This window comes from Mustela nivalis (assembly GCF_964662115.1).
Source record: "Mustela nivalis genome assembly, chromosome: 10".
Taxonomy (NCBI): Eukaryota; Metazoa; Chordata; class Mammalia; order Carnivora; family Mustelidae; genus Mustela; species Mustela nivalis.
The window spans coordinates 40,498,228-40,521,388 of NC_139029.1; the positions used below are offsets into that span (position 1 = coordinate 40,498,228).

The 23,161-nt window shown below is 40.4% G+C and overlaps 1 protein-coding gene and 1 pseudogene across 3 annotated transcripts in view; one reads left to right on the top strand and one right to left on the bottom strand.

The window, feature by feature from the left end:
* The window catches only part of ZYG11A (zyg-11 family member A, cell cycle regulator), an 80,267-nt gene that overhangs the window by 20,688 nt on the left and 36,418 nt on the right, over positions 1-23,161 (top strand). The window contains exon 3 of one of the 2 annotated variants that reach the window (XM_082688434.1): positions 8,157-8,908. The exons of the other annotated variant lie outside the window; for it this stretch is intronic. Coding sequence (XP_082544560.1) covers positions 8,157-8,908 — 752 coding nt within the window. The remainder of the gene's footprint in view (positions 1-8,156; positions 8,909-23,161) is intronic. 2 annotated transcript variants of the gene reach the window in all.
* On the bottom strand, positions 11,026-11,218 carry LOC309842475 (large ribosomal subunit protein eL39 pseudogene; annotated as a pseudogene). Its single transcript has one exon. The product of its transcript is annotated as a large ribosomal subunit protein eL39 pseudogene (transcript).

Consider the following 23,161-nt stretch of genomic DNA (forward strand, 5'->3'; position numbering starts at 1 on the left):
GATAGATGCCTAACGACTGAGCCACCCAGATGCCCTACCATTTTTTTTTTTTTTTTTAAATGTAGGCTCCACACCTAATGTGGGGACTCGAACTCACAACCCCAAGATTAGAGTTGCATGCTTTACTAACTGAGCCAGCCAGGTTCCCCTACAATTGATTTTGTTGTTGTTGTTGTTGATCATACATACTGGAAACTTTCTGAACTCATTAATTCTAATCGTTGTTAAAAAAGCAAAACAAGGGCGCCTGGGTGGCTCAGTGGGTTAAGCCGCTGCCTTCGGCTCAGGTCATGATCTCAGGGTCCTGGGATCGAGTCCCGCATCGGGCTCTCTGCTCAGCAGGGAGCCTGCTTCCTCCTTTCTCTCTCTCTCTGCCTGCCTCTCTGCCTACTTGTGCTCTCTGTCTGTCAAATAAAAAAAAAAAAAAAAAAGGCAAAACAAAAACAGTGCATTATACTAAGCAACCAATCAGCCTGGAATTCAGTGGCACTAATTGGGGTAGGTTTAGGGTAAGTCCAGGACAGTAGGACTGTGGTTATTCTGCATAGTAAATGCATTCACCCCCTAATCAAAGGTATGTAATAAAATGAATTTCATTGTTTTCACCATTAAAAAAAAAATTCTAGTAGTTATTTAGTGGATTCCTTAGGATTTGTTATTACAAAATGCTGTCATCAGCAATGAACATAGTTCTACTTCTTTCTTTCTGTTTTGGATTCCTTTTATTTAGTTTTCTTGTCCAGTTTCCTGACTAGAGCCTACAATACAATGTTGAAATATTGAAGTATTGAAATGGATATGCTTATCTTTTTCCAGTCTCGGGGGAAAGCATCTAGTCTTTCTCTACTAAGTATGTTAGTTTTGGGGTTTTGGTAGGTGCCCTTAACAGCCTGAGGAGGTTTCCTTCTATTTTAGTTGTTGGACATTTTCATCAGGGAAAGTGTTGGCTTTTTTTTTTTTTTTAATATGTTAAAATGCTCATGGGGGTTTTGTTTTTTATTCTATTAATATAGTGTATTATCTTAATTCCTTCTTGGATATTAATACAGTCTTGTTTTCCTGGGCTAAATCCCACCTGGGCATGGTGTGTAACTCTTTTGTATGTTGCTAGATGGTTTGCTGTTATTTGGGTGAGGTTTTTTGTTTTGTTTTTGTTTTTGTTTTTGAGATTTGCCATTATTTTAAGGATATTGGTCTGTTATATTCTTTTTTTTTTTTTTTTAAGATTTTATTTATTTATTTATTTGACAGACAGAGATCACGAGTAGGCAGAGAGGCAGGCAGAGAGAGAGAGAGGAGGAAGCAGGCTCCCTGCTGAGCAGAGAGCCCGATGCGGGACTCGATCCCAGGACCCTGAGATCATGACCTGAGCCGAAGGCAGCAGCCCAAACCACTGAGCCACCCAGGCGCCCCTTTTTTAAATTTTTTATAAACATATAATGTATTTTTATCCCCAGGGGTATAGGTCTCTGAATTACCAGGTTTACACACTTCACAGCACTCACCATAGCACATACCCTCCCAATGTCCATAACTCACCCCCCTCTCCCAGACCCCTTGCCCCAAGAAACCCTCAGTTTGTTTCGTGAGATTACGAATCGCTTATGGTTTGTCTCCCTCCCAATCCCATTTTGTTTCCTTCATTCTTCTCCTACCCCCTTAACCCCCCATGTTGCATCTCCACTTCCTCATATCAGGGAGATCATATGATAGTTGTCTTTCTCCACTTGACTTATTTCGCTAAGCATGATACCCTCTAGTTTCATCCACGTCGTCACAAATGGCAAGATTTCATTTCTTTTGATGGCTGCATAGTATTCCATTGTGTATATATACCACATCTTTATTCATTCATCTGTTGATGGACATCTAGGTTCTTTCCATAGTTTGGCTATTGTAGACATTGCTGCTATAAACATTCAGGTGCACATGCCCCTTCGGATCACTACGTTTGTATCTTTAGGGTAAATACCCAGTAGTGCAGTTGCTGGGTCGTAGGGTAGTTCTATTTTCAACATTTTGAGGAACCTCCGAGCTGTTTTTCCAGAGTGGTTGCACCAGCTTGCATTCCCACCAACAGTGTAAGAGGGTTCCCCTTTCTCTGCATCCTTGCCAGCATCTGTCATTTCCTGACTTGTTAGTTTTAGCCATTCTGACTGGTGTGAGGTGATATCTCATTGTGGTTTTGATTTGTATTTCCATGATGCTGAGTGATGTGGAGCGACAGTGCTATGATTTTTTGATTGTTCCTTTGATCCTTGTAATTCCTCCAAATTGGAAGTAGATGTAGAGGCTTCATCAGATTCAGGTTTTATGTTTCTGGTAGGGCCCTATACTTCCTTAAGGGGGCTAATTAAGTTTGGTTGTCTGGTTTTGTGACTTAGGTGGCCATAAATGAGCATTGCCTAGGTTCATTAAATCATAGAGAATTCTTGTAGCTTTGATTTTTAGTATTAATTACTCTTGACCTTTCTGATTTAGAGTATTTCGTTTTCCTTTTTCTTTCTTTTTTTTTTTTACGATTTTGTTTATTTATCTGACAGAGGGAGAGAGGGCACATGCAGTGGGGGAGCAGCAGGCAAAGGGGAGAATAGCAGGCAGAGGGAGAAGCAGGCTCCCTACCAAGCGAAGATCCCGAATCAGGACTCGATCCCAGGACCCTGGGATCATGACCTGAGCTGGAGGTCATGGCTCAGCTGACTGAGCCACCCATGTGTCCTGAGTATTTCATTTTTCCCTATTCCCCCCCACCCACCTTGTATCATTGTTTACTCTTCCACAATTTCCTTTGTATGCTGTTGTTTTTCTGAATGTACCTTAAGTGTTCTGTGTTCCTTGAGGTTCCATCTTGGGTACTCATCTGACTTTGAACATTCCGTAGGTCTTTTTTTTCTTTAGCTACCACTGCTACTCTGATTCCCCAGAGTTCCCAGCACAGTACTCAAAACCACGTATCCAGGATGTGTCCTGTGTATACTGTCCTTCTTTTCTAAGCTGTTCAGTCATCATATTCTGCTTCTGGTTTTCTTTTACCTCAGTGGCTGCTGCTAATCTGTCTCCTTATTCAGCTTCTTTGAAAGGCAGAACAAATTAAGGTGCAAGAGTTCTGGTTCTGGTGTGAGACCTTTTGGGTTTGTATACTGTCGTGGCTATCAGGTATATTTTCATGGGCCAGTTACTTAACTTTCCTGTGCTTCAACTCATCTGTAAAATGTGATTAATAATAATCCCTTCCTCATTGGGTTTTAGGAGCATTTAGAGAGTTAATGTATCTAGAATGTTTAGAACATTCAGCAGCTGTTATTTGGTATTATGACTTATTCCTCATTCTACTGACCTTAAATGTAGATGTTTTCAGTACTTTGTCCTTGCTCCTTCTCTTTCATTCCCATATCTTCATCCCACAGTTTTAAAATTTTTTAAAATTTATTTTTATTTTATTATTTTTTTAAGATTTTATTTATTTATTTGACAGACAGAGATCACAAGTAGGCAGAGAGAGAGGCAGGCAGAGAGAGAGGAAAGCAGGCTCCCCGCTGAGCAGAGAGCCCAATGCAGGGCTCAATCCCAGGACCCTGAGGTTATGACCTGAGCTGAAAGGCAGAGGCTTAACCCATTGAGGCACCCAGGTGCTCCTCCCATATCTTTAAATATTGTCTCTATGCCAGTTAATTCCAAGTGTTTATTCTTTAGTCTCATAGGTTTAAACTCTATAGAATTTAGAATGCTTCAGCTGATCTTTTGGGGAATCCTGAAGGTGGAACAACTACTAGATCTGTGTAAATTTGGGCTGTGAGGACAAGACTTTTATACCTCCCAATTCAGTTTTGGATATGGGTCTGCATGGGAAATGGTGTGACCTTGGGTGAGGCAATTCTTTTCAGCTAATATCCCATAGATGAGGGCTGTTGGCTGGTGGCACTCCCTGCAGCTCTATCTGGTATTAAGTCCTTTGTTCCTATAAAGCATCTAGGTTTTCTGTTAAAACCGCTGTTACACTGCCGTTTCTCCCATCTCCAAAATGAGTTGGCCATATACCTCCTGTTTAGTGACTTAGGAAGGGTCATTTTTCATTTTTCATTTTTCTCTTCTTGGTTCTGTTTTTTTTTTTTTTTAAGATTTTATTTATTTATTTGACAGACAGAGATCACAAGCAGGCAGAGAGACAGGCAGAGAGAGAGGAGGAAGCAGGCTCCCTGCTGAGCAGAGAGCCCGACATGGGACTCGATCCCAAGACCCTGAGATCATGACCCGAGCCGAAGGCAGCGGCTTAATCCACTGAGCCACCCAGGCGCCCCTCTTCTTGGTTCTGTTGAAACATTTTCTACCTTCAAAATATCTTATCTCGAACATTCTTTTTCCTCTTAGCTTCTATTAATGACACCTTTCTCTTTTCTCTCGTGACCTCACAGGTGCCCTCCATTTTTTTAAAAAAAGATTTTATTTATTTATTTCACAGACAGAGATCACAGATAGGCAGAGAGGCAGGCAGAGGGGCGGCGGGGGCGTGGGGAGACAGTCTCCCTGCTGAGCAGAGAGCCCGATGTGTGGGGCTCGATCCCAGGACCCTGAGATCATGACCCAAGCCAAAGGCAGAGGCTTTAACCCACTGAGCCACCCAGGCACCCTGGTGCCCTCCATTTTTGCCCCTTGCCAAGCTCTGCCACATAGCAAACAGCCCTCTTAACAGATCCAGCCACACCTTCTTTCACCCTTGAAAGGCTTCTTCTTGTACTTAGGATGAAATGTCAGTTCTTTGCCCTGGTCTGCAAGATCTGACTTTTGCTTCTGTCTCGAACCTCTCAGATGCTGGTATCCCCTTCCTCAGCTGTGCTTTAGCCTAATTGGTTTCCTCTCATTTCACAGAAAAAGCCTACTAGTTTCCCATATCAGAACTTTAGCTCTTCCTTCCATCTAGAATGACAGTGACTTTTATCTTTTACGTCCTTTAGGTCTTAGTTTAAAACATTCCTTGAACTCCACAGAGAGACAGAAGATTTTTGTCATCCTTTTTTCTTTCCTTACCCTGTATTATGTTCTTGTTTCCTTTAGAACACTTGCATTTTTTTAAGTTTTTGTTTAAATTCCGTTTATTAACATACAGTGTCATACTAGTTTCAGGTGTACAGTTTAGTGATTCAGCACTTCATACATCGCCCAGTGCTCATCACAAGTGCCCTCCTAAATCCCCAGCCCATATTTATAATCTTTCCCTGCCTTTCCTCTGGTAGCCATCATTTTGTTTTCTATAGTTAAGAGTCTGTTTCTTTCTTTTTTTCTTTTCTTTTTCCTTTTGTTTCTTTTGAGAGAGAGAAAGAGAATCCCAAGTATGTTCCCCACCCAGGGCGAGTCTGCCATGGGAATTGATCTCATGCCTGAGATCACGACCTGACAAGCTGAGCCAAAATCAAGAGTTGGACACTCTGCTGAGCCACCCAGCTGTCCCAAAAATCTTTTTCTTGGTTTGCCTCTCCTTTTTCCCCTTTGCTCTTTTCTTTCTTTCTCTCTTTTTTTTTTAAGGTTTTATTTGTTTATTTGACAGAGATCACAAGTAGACAGAGAGGCAGGCAGAGAGAGAGAGAGGGAAGCAGGCTCCCTGCTAAGCAGAGAGCCCGATGCAGGACTCGATCTCAGGACCCTGAGATCATGACCTGAGTCGAAGGCAGCGGCTTAACCCACTGAGCCACCTAGGCACCCTGCTCTTTTGTTTCTTAAATTCCACATGTAAGTGAAATCTTTTGGTATTTGTCTTCATATTTGTATTTGTATTCCTATTGCTTAGCATAATACTCTGGAGCTCCATCCATGTTGTTGCAGATAGTAAGGTTTCATTCTTTTTTATGGCCAAGTAATATTCCTCTGTGTGTGTGTGTGTGTGTGTGTGTGTGTGTGTGTGTGTACATGTACATATATGTATACATACATACATACCTCCTCTTCTTTTTCCATTTATCAGTCGATGGACACTTGGGCTGTTTCCATAATTGCTGTTGTTGATAATGCTGCTGTAAACATCAGGGGGCATGTATCCTGTTGAATTAGTATTTTGGTATTCTTTGGGTAAATACCTAGCAGTGTGGTTGCTGAATCATAGGGTAGTTCTATTTTTAACTCACTGTATTTTTTCCCTCATTATATATATATTTTTTAAAGATTTTATTTATTTATTTGACAGAGAGAGATCACAAGTAGGCAGAGAGGCAGGCAGAGAGAGGAGGAAGCAGGCTCCCTGCTGAGCAGAGAGCCCGATGCGGGACTCGATCCCAGGACCCTGAGATCATGACCTGAGCTGAAGGCAGCGGCTTAACCCACTGAGCCACCCAGGTGCCCATTCTCATTATATTTTTGATGTTAGTAGTTTTTTGCTTGTCCAGTATTCTCCCTCTAAGCTGTAAATAAACTGCATGTTGGGAGAAGCCATGTTTGTCTCATTCACCATTTTAAGCATTTAGCATAGCTACACTTCACATATAGCAAACACTCAGGATTTGTTGGATAAATGCATAAATGAATGTACTGAATTCTTCCTCAAAGTCTGAAGTATAGGGATTTCCTTCCTCCTGTCTTGGTGGTGTAACCAACTTAAACTCAGAAGCTAAGAATCAGCTTATGTACCTTTTTTTTCCCTCTCAGTTCTCCCCCAGTCTGTTCAGCCACCATGTTCTCTCAGCCTTAAACTTTTATCTTGCATTATGAAAACCTTTTTTTTTTTTAAAGATTTTATTTATTTATTTGACAGACAGAGATCGCAAATAGGCAGAGAACCAGGCAGAGAAAGAAGAAGAAGCAGGCTTCCTGCTGAGCAGAGAGCCCGATGTGGGGCTCGATTCCAGGACCCTGGGATCATGACCTGAGCTGAAGGCAGAGGCTTTAACCCAGTGAACCACCCAGGCGCCCTGCATTATGAAAACCCTTAATAATATCTTGCCCCATCTCACTCCCACCAAACACCATTCTTATTATTTTATAGTTACATGATTGGTCTTTCTTTTTAATTTTAAGATTTTATTATTAGAGAGAGAGAGAACGAGCAGGGGAGGGGCAGAGAAAGAGGGAGAAGCAGACTCCCCTGCTGAGCAGGGAGCCCGGTGGGACTTGATCCCAAGACCTGGGATCATGATCTGAACGAAAAGCAAATACTTAACTGACTGAGCCACTCAGGCGCCCCAGTATTTCTAAAAATAGAATTGTGACCATTTTTTTTTTTTCTGCTTCAAAACTGAGTTGTCCCATAGGCTAAAAGTTTGAGTTTCCTAGCTTTGTGTACAGGCCCCATCTGCCTTTTACCTTCCTTTCCACTTTCCTTTGTAGCTTTTACACCACTGTGTTCCAATAGTGTTGATCTACTCAGGGTCTTCAAATAACCTGCTGGTCTGTGCCTCCTTGTGTTTGATACCTTCTTCCGCCCTTCATATTCTCCCCCCACTCCCCTAAACTTATATTTAGTCTTCAGAACTTTTTCCAAAGTTAATATCATCTGTACTAGTTCAATAGCTGGTGCAAATCACTACTGCATGTGAATTCCTTGTGGTCACAGGGGTGTAATTACCTTTTGTGCCCATTACTTAACACACGATCTCACACATAGAAGATGTTTAGTAAATCTTTTCTAAGTAAAATCTGGTATGACCCATTTATTTTATAGATCAGGAAAATGAGGCCCACAGAGGTAAGTGACTTATCAGAGGCTGTTGATTAATTTGGTTAGAAGTAATCATTAGTAGTGTTATTTGCATATTATATATCCTGTACTTGTTTACCTATTTTCTTTCTTTCATTTTTTGTTTTGTTTTGTTTTGTTTTGTTTTGTTGTGAACCAGGTTACCATGGACAAAACTATGGGCTCTGGAGTTGAGCTGATTTTGTTTCCTGATTCTGACACATATTTTGACTTGGAGCAAGTGACTTAACCTTTTTAAGCTCCAGTTTCCTCAGTTATGTTAGTAATAATAATAGTATTACAGTATTATTATGATATTATAAAGAATAAATGAAGTAGCCTGAGTAAAGGGTTTAGAAGAATGCTTGGCACAAAGTAAGCAGTAAATATAGTCACTGTTACTATTAGCATCCATCATTGTTCAATGGCCACAATACCTCCTGGAAAAGGCAAGAGATTTAGTTGTTATTACAAGCTGGTTTTGGTTCTCTTATAGGCAAGCTGACTGATAGAACAGCAAGCATTTTCCAAGGCAACCAGATGAAACTGAAGCTGGTCAATATTCAAAAAGCTAAAATCTCAGCAGCTGCATTCACAAAAGCCTTCTGCCATCACAGAGTCATTGAGCTAGATGCCACTGCCGTGCACACTGACCTCCCAATCCCAGACATCATAAGTGGACTCTGCAGCAATAGCTGGATCCAGCAAAACCTTCGGTGTCTCCTGTTGGACTCGGCAAGCATCCCTCGAGATTCAAGACTGCTATTCTTTGGTCAGCTCACTGGTCTTCGCATTTTAAGTGTTTTCAATGTTTGTTTTCATAGTGAAGACCTGGCTAATGTTGCTAAGTTACCAAAACTGGAAAGCTTGGATATCTCCAGTACTCTGGTCACTAACATCTCTGCACTCCTTATGTGTAAGGATCGACTCAAATCTCTGACAATGCACTATCTGAAATGTCTGACTATGACCAAACCACAAATTCTTGCAGTTATTAGAGAACTTAAATGTCTGCTTCACCTTGATATTTCTGATCACAGGCAACTCAAATCAGATTTAGCTTTTCATTTGCTGCAGCAAAAGGATATTCTGCCCCATATTGTGTCACTGGATATTTCAGGGGGCAGTTGCATCACCGATGGAGCTGTAGAACTGTTTATACGGCAGCGGCCTGCGATGCAGTTTGTGGGACTGTTGGCTACGGATGCTGGTTATTCTGACTTCTTTACTGCAAAGCAAGGCTTGAGGGTTTGTTTTCTATCTGAAATAAGTTTGTTTCCTTTGTCCAGAACTTTATTAGGCTTTTTTTTTTTTTTAAAGATTTTATTTATTTATTTGTCAGAGAGAGAGGGAGAGAGCGAACACAGGCGGACAGAATGATAGGCAGAGGCAGAGGGAGTAGCAGGCTCCCCGCCGACAAGGAGCCCGATGCGGGACTCGATCCCAGGACGCTGGGATCATGACCTGAGCCGAAGGCAGCTGCTTAACCGACTGAGCCACCCAGGTGTCCCAAGGCTTTTGTTTTATATAAGAATGTACATGAGGTATTAGGGTTACAGAGACAGATAAAAAATCCTCAAGGAGCTTAACAGTAATTCCTGTGTAGCTACCATGTGCTAGGTTCTGAAATTATGGCCTTAAACAAGATATGGTCCTGGTCTCCAGGTCTTCTAGTCTAGTTTGGTATGATAAATATAGCCATTTATACATTCCTTCCTATGTATAGGATGTCACACTGTGCACGTTGTTTTCCTCTTTAATCTTTCCATTTTACAGATGAGGATTTGGAAGCTCAGAGGTTAAACTAATCATATAACTACATATTAAATGGTAGAGCTAGGACTTGTATCCAAGTCTTTGTGACTCTAAAACTTGTGTTGTTTACCTCTAGTAACAGCTAAATATAATTAGTACGGTGGGTGATCGACATTTTTGGTAAAGGTATGAGAGAAAACAATTTTGAAAAGGTTTTTTAAAAAAGTTTTGACAGGGCTTCTGGGTAGCTCAGTTGGTTATGTGTCTAACTAACTCTTGGTTTTGGCTGATGTCATGATCTCAGGGTTGTGGGATTGAGCCCTGTGTCAGGCACCATGCTCAGCGGGGAGTCTGCTTGAGATTCTCTCTCCCCCCTCTGCCTCTCCTCCCGCTGGCACACTCATGTTTGTGCTGATTGTATCTCTCTCAGATAAACAAATCCTTAAAAAAAAAAGTATTGAACACTGCCAGAATAAGTTTATAAACAGTCATGGTGCTATTTATTTTTATTTTTTAAAATGTGAAATGCTTTATAAATTTGCATATTATCCTTTTGTAGGGGCCGTGCCGATCTTCCCTGTATTGTTCCAGTTTTAGTATATGTACTGCTGAAGCAAGCACTCATGGTGCTGTTTTAGAACAGTATATACTTAAATATTTATGTTTCAGGATATTTCTTTAGAAAAAAAAAAAAAGATTTATTTATTTGACAGTGAGAGATCACAAGTAGGCAGAGAGGCAGGCAGAGAGAGAAGGGGAAGCAGGCTCCCCGCCAAGCAGAGAGCCTGATGTGGGGCTCGATCCCAGGACGCTGGGATTGTAACCTAAGCCGAAGGCAGAGGCTTTAACCCACTGAGCCACCCACATGCCTCAAATATCTTTTTTTTTTTTTTTCTTTATTTTTTGACAGACAGAGATCACAAGTAAGCAGAGAGGCAGGCACAGAGGAAGCAGAGAGCCAGGTGCGGGGCTCGATCCCAGGATCCTGGGATCATGACCTGAGCTGAAGGCGGAGGCTTTAACCCACTGAGCCACCTAGGCGCCCCTCGAATATTTCTTTTTTCAAACAATGGTTCTCTATCTTGGTTGTACATTGTAATCACTTTGGACGTATTGAAATGTACTGATGCCTGTGTCTGATCTCCCGGAGATTCTAATTTAATTGGACTGGGACTTGCCATGGGCATCAAGATTTTGAAAGTTCCCAGGTAATTCTAATGTGCAGCAAAGGTTCAGAACCACTGGTTTAAAATGCATTGTAATTACACCATATGTAATTCCTTCTAGGGTGAGAGAGTAAAATGATTTTTCAGTCATTGATTTTTATTTATTTATTTATTTGCTTATTTACTTACTGTGACCAGCATGGGGCCCAAACTCACAGCCCAAAGATCAAGAGTCATGTGCTCCATCGACTGAGCCATAGGGGTGACCCAGTTGTTTTCACATTTTTATCCCACCCCCCATAAAAGGTCTCTCACATAATTACTGGACAAGCCTACTGGTACAGAAGCATAGTGACAGAAAAATCAGCCCTCAATAAAACATGTCTGTTCTTCAGGTAGTAGTGATATTTACAGAGTGATAGGATACGAGCTGGTGACCTTCATTCAGCATAAATTTGTGTGCCATCTCATGTGTAATCTCTTTAGACCCAGCCTTGTTCTTCTTCAGTGCCTCTTCTTGGCATTGGTACTGGATTTTATTACTAGTTCTCATCAGAATCCATTGGGGAATGGGACGCTTCTGCTTTTGTTTCTTGGCCAAGAATTGCTTGATCCTGAAAGTCTTGTGAGAAGACATAGCAAAGGGTAGTCAGCTGCACGCACCATGATGGCGTAGAAAAGGAGAGAGCTATTTTCACATTTTTATTCTTTTGATGAAAATAGCAATTGTATTTTGGAGTCCTTTTATATTTTTAAAAAATATTTTGTTTATTTTAGAGAACACACGTGAGTAGGGGAAAGGTCAGAGGAAGAGAATATCCAAGCATACTCCCACTGAGCATGGAGCCCTACACAGGCCTCAATATCATGACCTGTGACATCAGGATCTGAGCTGAAATGAAGAGTCTGACATTCAACCAACTGAATCACCTAGGAGCCCGTGAAGTCCTTTTAATTTTCTTTTTCTTTCTTTCTTTTTTTTTTTTTTAATTTTTTTAAAATTTTTTAATTTTTTTAAAAAGATTTTATTTATTTATTTGACAGACAGAGATCACAAGTAGGTGGAGAGGCAGGCAGAGAGAGGGGAGGAAGCAGGCTCCCTGCCGAGCAGAGAGCCCAATGCGGGGCTCAATCCCAGGACCCTGGGATCATGACCCGAGCTGAAGGCAGAGGCTTTAACCCACTGAGCTACCCAGGCAACCCAGTCCTTTTAATTTTCTAGCATGTCCAATGAAGCTGGAAACCATCAGTTATATTATTAGGCTTGAATAGAGATAATAATGGGAACTTACAGATTAAGCATGTAGAGCATTGTTTATCAGGAGTGTATGTACGTAGGCCTATTTAAGATTAATAGCATTTAGTGTCTCATTGATAAAAAGACTGTAGCAGTCGGTGGAATAATTGTTCTTTAGCACATAAACTGTTGGTATATGCAATAATATGGGACAAATGCTGGAATATTCTATAGACGGATTATGCATGTAGTTAAGATACTGTTAGAGTGGGGGGGCGCCTGGGTGGCTCAGTGGGTTGAGCCGCTGCCTTCAGCTCGGGTCATGATCTCGGGGTCCTGGGATCGAGTCCCGCATCGGGCTCTCTGCTCAGCGGGGAGCCTGCTTCCCCCTCCCTCTCTCTCTGCCTGCCTCTCCATCTACTTGTGATTTCTCTCTGTCAAATAAATAAACAAAATCTTTAAAAAAAAAAAAAAAGATACTGTTAGAGTGGGTACACCAAAAGAAAATGGGAAACTATGTTTCAGTAAACTTACCTAGTGTACATGTAAGTTTAGTTTATTTTGAAAATTTAAAATTAGGTATCATACACAGTTTTAGATATTGTTGGGATGGAGAGGAGAGATCGCAATTCTCCCGCTACTAAGAAACTCTAAAGATCTTAAGCCAGCCTTATGGGGAGTATAAGGCATGGCAAATTTATTTATTTATTTATTTATTTGTTTGTTTGTTTGTTTATTTTTAAAGATTTTATTTATTTATTTGACAGACAGAGATCGCAAGTAGGCAGAGAGGCAGGCAGAGAGAGAGAGAGAAAGGGAAGCAGGCTTCCTGCGGGGCTCGATCCCAGGACCCTGAGATCATGACCCGAGCCGAAGGCAGCAGCCCAAACCACTGAGCCACCCAGGCGCCCCATGATATGGCAAATTTAAAAGGTATGTTTTAGCGGCGAGTGGGTGGCTCAGACAGTTAAGCATCTGCCTTTGACTCAAGCTATGGTCCCAGGGTCTCCAAAACTGGCTTCCTGCTCAGCAGGAAGCCTGCTTCTCCTTCTCCCACTCCCCCTGCTTGTGTTCCCTCTCTTGCTGCATCTCTGTTTTATATAAATAAATAAAATCTTTTTTCTTTTTTTTAAGATTTTATTTATTTATTTGACAGACGGAGATTACAAGTAGGCTGAGAAGCAGGCAGAGAGAGAGGAGGAAGCAGGCTCCCTGCTGAGCAGAGAGCCCGATGCGGGGCTCGATCCCAGGACCCTGGGATCATGGCCCGAGCCAAAGGCAGAGGCTTTAACCCACTGAGCCACCCAGGTGCCCCTAAATAAATAAAATCTTTAAAAAAAGAAAGGTATGTTTCAGGAAACATTTTATTTAATGGAAATATGTTTGAGGTCAGATGCAAAGTATACTAAGTATCTTAGTGTTTGAGCTGATCAAAAATTTGCTTACAGGGACTTCCCCGTGGTTCAGTCAGTTCAGTGTCTGCCTTCAGCTCAGGTCATGATCCCAGGGTCCTGGGATTGAGTTCCACCAGGCTCCCTGCTCTCCTCGGGGAGTCTGCTTTTCTCTTCTGCCTGTCTCTCCCCCTGCTTGTGCTCTCTCCCTCTGGCAAATAAATAAAATTTTTAAGAAATATTTGCTTACATTTAAATGGATAAAATTAAATGTCAGCAAAGGCCTTCAAAGACAACAGATACTTATTCACCTCAAATTAGAATGGGCAACATATACTTAATTCTTTTAACATAGGCAGAAGCAGGGGTGGGGTACCTGGCTGGCTTAGTCAGTAGAGCATACAACTGTTTTTTTTTTTGAGCATACAACTCTTGATCTCAGGGTCATGAGTTTAAGTCCCCCCTTGAGTGTGGGAACCTACTTAAGAAAAAAAATAAAATAAAATAGGCACAAAGGATATCCTACATTAGTATTAAAAGCCATGCAAAATCTTCATTTGGTAGGAAATCTTGTTGATCCCTTGGTGGGGTGTGGCAAGAATCCCTTCTGAAGATTGTTTTGTCATGGCATCTGCAGGAAGCCAAGGAGAAGAAAGGGGGAGGCAATAGCTGTCTGGTCTACTTGGTCTTGCTGTGGCTTCTCCTTTGTTCCTTTTCAGGTCTTACATCTGGATAATCATAAAGCTTTTAAAAATTTTAGAATATATCCATTATTTAGATTCTTAGCATGTAGGTCCTTGGGCAGTTAAACAATGTATAGTGTTTAAAAATTGTTTTGAAATAATTTTTAACTTGTGGGTCATTAATTTTAAACATTTGCCACATTTGTTGTGCCATATCCTCTTTCTACATACAATTTTTCTCTGAACCATTCAAGAGTGGCTTACATATATCATGCCCCTCTAGCCCTTAATGCTTGATTTTGTATTTTCTGAGAGCAGTGATGTTCTCCTTAATAGCCACCATGCAGTTATCAGATTTCAGGAAGTTTAACATTGATGTAATACTGTACATAATCTTACTGTACATATTTACAGTGTTGATTATCCTAATTATGTCCTCTGTAAAATATTTTTCCTGTTAGGCCAGGGTCAGTTTTGCATTCATTTGTCATGTTGCTTTGTAATTCATTTATTTATTTATTTATTTATTTTTAAAGATTTTATTTATTTATTTGAAAGACGGAGATCACAAGTAGGCAGAGAGGCAGACAGAGAGAGAGAGAGAGGGAAGCAGGCTTCCTGCGGAGCAGGGAGCCCGATGCGGGGCTCGATCCCAGGACCCTGAGATCATGACCCGAGCCAAAGGCAGCAGCCAAAACCACTGAGCCACCCAGGCGCCCCTGCTTTGTAATTTAATCCAGAAGAGTTCTTAGTCTTTCCTGTCCTTTGTCACATTGATATTTATGAGGAATACAGACTAGCTTTGTTTTGTTGATTTTTTTGAAGAATAGATGTTCCTTATTTTGGGTTTGTTCTGATGTTTCCTTATAATCAGGTTCTTCGTCTTTGGCCACAATTCCGTGTGAAGGGTGTTGCTTCAGTCTCAAGAATATCAATTCTGAAGCATACAGTACCCCTCATAAGTCATTTTTCTTTTTATCATGTAAAGTATTGAGCAGATATTAGATAAAATGTCTAGTGTAGATAAAATACTATCTGTGTAGTATTGTATTGTCTTTACACTATATATAGGTAATTTTTTTTTTTCTCTTGCAAGTAGTAAGTGATATATAAGGTAGTTGAAGACTATGCAAATACCCTGGTCCTCATCAAATTTACTAATCAGGATTTAGCATCCACTGAAGATTTTTACCTGAACCAGTCTTTACTGGAATTGTTGCAAAGTAATGATTTTCCAACTCTGGCCCTCCTTTCTACATTTAGTAGTAGGCTTCCTACCATAAGGAAGAACCCTGTCTCTCCTTCTATGTCTAGCCTATTGTCAGTAATAACTCATTGCCTCTCGTTGTTTTCAGGGGGTTACCATTCATTACTGCCCTTAATTACTTTGATGCTCAGTTTGTTACAGATTGGCCAATGAGAGCTCCTTCATACCGGCTCCTGTATTATCTTTTTACATGTTCCCATTCTTAAAATCGTTGTTATTATTTTGAGTACTTCCTTACTTTCTAGCACATTGAGGTGTTCTAGGTCTGTTACACTTCCCTGTTTTAGCCCTTCTGACATTTCTGCTAGGGCCCTGGTTCCTTTTATTAAGAAGCTAGTATTTGAATACTGGGTATGCTCATTGTTGTTAGTACACTTTGTTTTTAAGTCCTTTCGGCAAACAGGGCTAACAGATACGTGAAATAAGCTTAAAAATAATACTTGTGTAGGGTGTCTCAATGGCTCAGTTGGTTAAGTGACTTTGGGGGCGCCTGGATGGCTCAGTGGGCTAAGCCTCTGCCTTCGGCTCAGGTTATGATCTTAGGGTCCTGGGATTGAACCCCATCAGGCTCTCTGCTCAGCAAGGAGCTTGCTTCTCCCCCCTCCCCTTCCTGCCTCTCTACCTACTTGTGATCTCTCTCTGTCAAATAAATAAATAATTCTTTTAAAAAAAAAAGTGACTGCCCTTGGCCCAGGTCATGATCCGGAAGTCCTGGGATTGAGTCCCGCACTGGACTCCCTGCTCAGTGTGGAATCTCCTTCTCAAATAAATAAATTTTAAAAATCTTAAAAAAAAAAAAAAAAAAAAAACCCAACTTCCAAATGACCATCCTCACGTTATTTTCCTTTGCCTTTCCCCATTATTTTGTTTCTCTTTTCCACAGTGAGAATTTGGTTCTTAGCACCGTCGGCACACGTAGAAGAGTTTCCTCAATTGCTATACTTATAGGAAACCACAAACCTGCTAAAAAGAGTTGATTTGTTTGCAGTTCCTTTTTTCTTTCTTAGACTGAGGATATAATCAAGGTACTAGGCAGATGTACTTAGGTTCTCTTATTTCCTCCTCTTAATACAATATGCAGTAGATACTTTGCATTTGTTACCTAACAATGTGTCTTGAAAATCACCTCATGTCATTTCATATTTCCATTCTTCAAATTTTTTTTTTTTTTTTAAGTAATGTCTTTCCCCAATGTGGGGCCCAAACTCAGGACCCAGAGACCAAGAGTGACATGCTGTACCAACTGACCTGCCAAGTGTCTGTATTTCCATCCTTTTAAAAAATTTTTTGGATGGCAAACTACACATAACATAACATTTAGCATTTTAAATTTAAGATGGTAAATGTACAGTTCAGTGATATTAAATACCATCATCCATCTCCATAGATCTTTTCATCTTGTAAAACTGAAATTCTGTATACCCATTAAACACTAACGCCTTAATTCCCCTTTTTCTCCATACCGTGGGCAATGGCCATTCTACTTTTCTGTTTCTATGATTTTGACTAAGTACTTCCTGTAAGTGGGATCATACAGTATTTGCCTTTTAGTGATTGGCTTATTTCACTTAGCTGTGTCCTCAAGGTTCATCCCTATTGTAACATATTGCAACATTTCTTTCCTTTCTAAGGCTGAGTAATATCCATTATGTATATACCACATTTTCCTTGTGCATTTATTGTCAGTAGACACTTGGGTTGCTTCCACCTATTGTGAATAATTCTACGAACCAGGGTATTCAGATAACTTTTTGAGATCTGATTTCCAATTCTTTTGGTATATACACAGAAGTGGAATTGCTAGATCATATGGTAATTCCATCTTTAATTTGTTGAGGAACTGTCACATGTTTCCCACAGCAGTTATACAATTTTATATTTCTACAAATAGTGCATAAACATTCCATTTTCTCTGCATCCTTGTCAACACGTTATTTTCTGTTTTTTTTTTTTCTTTTTTTGTTTTTGAATAGTAACAATCCTAGTGGGGGTGAGGTGGTATCTCACTGAAGTTTTGATATGCATTTCCCTACGGATTAATGATTTTTAAGCTTGTTTTCATGAGCTTGATGGGTATTTCTTTGTCTTCTTTGGAGAAGAGTTAACTCAAGTCCTTTGCCCGTTGTTTGTTTTGTTTTAAAGATTTTATTTATTTATTTGACAGAGATCACAAGTAGGCAGAGGCAGGCAGAGAGAGGGAGAAGCAGGCTCCCTACTGAGCAGAGAGCCCGACGCAGGGCTTGATCCCAGGGACCCTGGTATCATGAAGGCAGAGGCTTTAACCCACTGAGCCACCCCTCCTTTGCCCATTTTTGAGTAGGGTTGCTTGTTTTTTGTTGTTGAGTGTAGGAGTTTTCTCTATATTGTGAGTATAGGTATCTATTAATTTATTATCCCTTACCAGATATATGATTTTCTGATAATCTCTCCCTTTCTGTGGGTTGCTTTTTTACTCTGTTGATATATTTTGATGAACAAAATTTAAAAAAAAATAATGAAGTCCAGGGTGCCTGGCTGGATCAGTTGGTAGAGCATCTGACTCTTGACCACAGCATTATAAATTCAAGCTTCACATTGAGTATAGAGATTACTTTAAAATTTCACTTTAGGTCAGATATTTAGATTTTTTCCTTTTGTTGCTGGTTTTTGGTATTCTATATAGTAAATCATTGCCAGATCCATTGTCATGAAGTTGTTTGTTTGTTTGTTTTTAAGATCTTATTTGTTTGTGAGAGACAGAGAACACGCATGCACACGCATGAGCATGAGGAGAAGCAGATTCCCCACTGAGCAGGGATTCCACTTCAGGGCTCTATCCCAGGACCCCAGGATTAAGACCCGAACCAAAGGCAGATGCTTAACCAACTGAGCCACCCAGGTGCCCCAGGGAATTGTCATGAAGATTTTGCCCTCTGTTTCCTTGTTAGAGTTGTATAGTTTTAGGGTCTTATATTTAGGTCTTTGATCCATTTGGAGTTAATTTTTTTTTTATATACAAAGTAGGAGCACATAGCTTTATTCTTTTGCATGTGCATATTCAGTTTACTCAGCACAGTTTCTTGAAAAAACTGTCCTTTCCTCATTGAATGGTTGTTGCAACCTTGTCAAAAATCATTGACTACATATATGACCATATATGTAAGGGCTTTCTATTTTGGAGTTTCCTGTTCTGTTCCATTGGTCTGTATGTCTGTCTTTATGCCAGTACCACTGTTTTGATTACTGTAGCTGTGTAGTTAAGTTTTGAAATTAGGAAGGTGACGTCTCCATTTTTGTTCTTTTTCAAGATAGCTGTGTCTATTTGGGGTCCTTTGGAACTTCATATGAATTTAGGATGGATTTTTCTGTTTTGGTAAATAAAATTCTTAAGAGTTTGGTAGGGATCATGTTGAATATGTAGGTCACTTTGGATAGTATTGTTATCTTAAGTCTTTTGATCTGTGAACATGTCTGTCTCTTTATTTATGTCTTTTTTCATTTCTTTAAGCAGTGTTTTGTAGTAGTTTCATTGTGTAAGTCTTTCACCTCTGGGTTAATTCTTAAGTACTTTATTGTATTGTTGTAAGTGGAATTGTTTTCATAATTTCCTTTGCAGATTGTTACTCGTTATTGTATAGAAATGTAGCTGATTTTTAAAAAAGATTTATTCATTTAAGAGAGAGAGACTGTGGGGAGAGGGGCAGAGGGATTGGAGAGAGAATGCATAAGCAGACTCAGCACTACGTGTGGAACCCAGTGTGGGACTCCCATCTCATGATCCTCAGATCCTGACCTGAGCTGAAACCAAGAGTTGGATGTTCAACTGACTGAAATTACCCAGGTGCCTCGAAATATAGCTGATTTTTCTGTGTTGGCTTTGTTTCCTGCGACTCTTAAGTTTATTTATAGCACTATTGGCTTTTTTGTGTGTTTTTAGGGATTTCTGCATATGAAATATTATCTGCAGAGATAATTTTACTTTTTCCTTTGCAATTTGGTTGTCTTTTATTTCATTTTCTTGCCTGATTTGCTCTAGCTAGAATTTCAGTACTATGTTCAGTGAAAGTCAGGAAAGTGGGTAGCCTTGTCTTGTTCTTGATCTTAGAATAAATACTTCCAGTCTTCCACCATTGAGTATGATTTTCATTGCAGGTTTTTTTAAATACATGGCTTTTATTAAGCTAAGGTCGTTTCCTTCTATTTCCAGTTCGTTGAGTGTTTTTGCCATGAAAGGGTGTTGTCATATGCTTTTTCTGCATCAATTGAAATGATCATGGTTTTTCCCTTAGTTCTGTTAATGTCCATTAACTATTCATGTTATCCATATGCTATCCATATCACTATCCATATATTAAACCATCTTTGCATTCCAGGAATAAATCCTACTTGGCCATGGAATGTAATCCATTTACTATGCTGCTGAATTTAGTTTGTCTGTATTTTGTTGAATCTTGAATTCATAAAGTGTATTTTTCTGTAATTTTCTTGTAGTATCTTTATCTGGCTTTGGTATCAAGTGATGCTATACTTGTAGAATGAATTAGGAAGTGTTTTCTCTTCAGTTTTTGTTAAATTTTATGAAGGATTGGTGTTTTTCCTTGGATGTTTGGTAGAACTTAATAGCAAAGCCATCAGTTCTGGCTTTTCTTTGTCAGGAGATCTTGGATTACTGATCGATTGTCCTTACTAAGTTATAGGTCTCTTAAAATTTTCTGTTTCTAGATATTTGTCCATTTCATCTAGGTTATTCAATTTGTTGTGGCATAATTGTTCATAATACTCTTACAATTTTTTCTTTATTTCTCTAAAATTGGTAAGAATGTCCCCACATTCATTTCAGATTTTAGTATTTTGAGGCCTTTCTTTTTTTCTCAGTCCATCTGGTAGCTAATGGCTTGTCAATTTTATTCAAAGAACCAGCTTTTGGTTTTACTAATTTTCTGTGTTATTTGTCTATTCTTTATTTCATTGATCTCTACTGTAATCATTATTACCTTCACACTGCTAGTTTTGGGTTTAATTTGTTTTTTTTCTTGTTCCTTAAGTTGTGAAAAGGTAAGTTGTTGACTTGAGATTTTTCTTGTCTTCTTAATTTAAGCATTTTTTAAAAGATTTTATTTATTTATTTGACAGAGATCACAAGGAGGCAGAGAGAGAGAGAGAGAGAGAGAGAGAGAGAGAGGAGGAAGCAGGCTCCCCGCTGAGCAGAGAGCCGGATGTGGGGCGGGGCTCCATCCCAGGACCGCAGGATCATGGACCTGAGTCAAAGACAGAGGCTTTAACTCACTAGCCACCCAGGCGCCCCTGTTTCTCCCTTTGTCAGTTTCATGTAAAATGTTCTGATGGTCTGTAATTAGGTGCATAAATGTTTATGCTTATATCTTCTTGCTGTACTTAACCTTTTATTAATATATAATGTCTGGGGCACCTGGGTGGCTCAGTGGGTTAAAGCCTCTGCCTTCGGCTCGGGTCGTGATCCCAGGGTCCTGGGATTGAGCCCCACATTGGGCTCTCATGCTCAGCAGGGGAGCCTGCTTCCTTCTCTCTCTCTGCCTGCCTCTCTGCCTGCTTGTGATCTCTGTCTCTCAAATGAATAAATAAAATCTTAAAAAAAAAAAAGATTTTATTTATTTGAGAGAGAGAGTGCAACAGACAGAACAGAGCAAGGGGAGGGTTAGAGGGTGATGGAGAAGCAGGGAGCCCAACATGGGACTCTATCCCAGAACTCTGAGAGCGTGATCTGAGCCAAAGGCAAATGCTTAACTAACTGAGCCACCCAGGTACTCCAACTGATATTTTTTTTTAATGTTTTTTAAAAGATTTTATTTATTTATTTGACAGACAGAGATCACAAGTAAGCAGAGAGGCAGGCATACAGAGAGAGGGAGAAGCAGACTCCCTGCTAAGCAGAGAGCCTGATGTGGGGCTCGATCCTAGGACCCCAGGATCATGACCCGAGCCGAAGGCAGAGGCTTTAACCCACTGAGCCACCCAGGTGCCCCTCTAGCTGATTTTTTCTTTTTTTAAAAGATTTTATTTATTTATTTGACAGAGAGGGATCACAAGTAGAGAGGCAGGCAGAGAGAGAGAGGGAAGCAGGCTTCCCACTGAGCAGAGAGCCCGATGCGGGACTCGATCCCAGGACCCTGAGATCATGACCTGAGCCGAAGGCAGTGGCTTAACCCACTGAGCCACCCAGGTGCCCCAGCTGATTTTTTTTATAGCGAAATGTTTATACTCCTTTCTCATTTCCTTTTGTGTATGTATATTCTATAACTATTTTTTGTAGTTATCATGGAAATTTCATTTAATATCCTAAAGTTAAAATATTCTAATTTGAATTTATATCAGCTTCACTTCAGTAACATAAAAAACTGCTAATTTTGGGGCACCTGGGTGGCTCAGTGGGTTGGGGCCTCTGCCTTCAGCTCGGGTCATGGTCTCAGGGACCTGGGATCGAGCCCCGCGTCGGGCTCTCTGCTCCGCAGGGAGCCTGCTTCTTTCCTCTCTCTCTGCCTGCCTCTCTGCCTACTTGTGCTCTCTCTCTATCAAATAAATAAGTAAAATATTTTAAAAAACCACAACTGCTAATTTCCGGTTCTCCTGGGTCGCTCAGTTAGGTTAAGCAGCTGCCTTCAGCTCAGGTCATGATCCCAGCGTCCTGGGATCGAGTCCCACGTCAGGCTCCTTGCTCAGCAGGGAGCCTGCTTCTCTCTCTGTCTCTTCCTGCCATTCTGTCTGCATGTGCTCGCTCGCTCTCTCTCTGACAAATAAATAAATAAAATCGTTTTTTTTTTTTTAAAGATTTTATTTATTTATTTGACAGAGAGAAATCACAAGTAGATGGAGAGGCAGGCAGAGAGAGAGAGAGGGAAGCAGGCTCTCTGCTGAGCAGGGAGCCCGATGTGGGACTTGATCCCAGGACTCTGAGATCATGACCTGAGCCGAAAGCAGCGGCTTAACCCACTGAGCCACCCAGGCGCCCTAAATCTTAAAAACAAAAAACAAAAAACCCTGCTAATTTCCATCTTCATCCCCAGCCCTTTTAATCAATGATGTCCCCAAATTACATCATACATTTTCTGCCCCAAAGTGTAAAATGATAATTCTTTTTAATCCCTTTGCCTATTAAATTATGTAGAAAACAGGGGCACTTGGGTGCCTCAGTTGGTTAAGCATCTGCCTTCAACTCAGGTCATGATCTCAGGGTCTTGGGATTGAGCCTTGTGTTGGACTCCCAGCTCAGTGGGAGAGTCTGCTTCTCCCCCTTCCTCTGCCCCTCCCTCCTTCTCATGTTCTCTCGCTCTCTCAAATAAATAAAATTTGTAAATTATGTAGAGAACAAAATTTGCAGTTACAAACGTAAATTATAATAATAGCTTTTAGAGTAATTATTTTTTAGAAAATATATTAGTTTCTTTATTTTATTTTATTTTTTAAAAGATTTTATTTATTTGACAGACATCACAAGCAGGCAGAGAGGCAGGCAGAGAGAGAGGGGGAAGTAGGCTTCCTGCCGAGCAGAGAGCCCCATACGGGGCTTGATGTCAGGAGCCTGAGATCATGACCTGAGCCAAAGGCAGCCTTAACCCACTGAGTCACCCAGGTGCCCTGAAAATGTATTAGTTTCTTAAATCCTGTATAAAACAAAATGTAGAGTTACCAGTCAGTTTTTGGTTTTTTGTTTCTTTAAGTAATTTGTATGCCCAGCATGGGGCTTGAATCTATGAGATCAAGAGTCGAGTACTCTATCCACTGAGCCAGCCAGGGGCTCCTACTAATCAGTTTTAATATATCACTAGCCTTTTAAGTTGCCCTTGTATTTACTTTTTTTGAGATCCTTATTACTTCGTATGGTTCCTTCTTATTCTCTAATGTTACTTTATTTTTCCCTGAAGGATTCCTTTGAGCATTCCCTGCAGCATTCCTTTTTTTAAAAAGATTTTTTATTTACTTGTAAGGGAGAAAGAGCACAAGTGGTGGGAGAGGCAGGCAGAGGGAGAATCAGGCTCCCTGCTGAGCA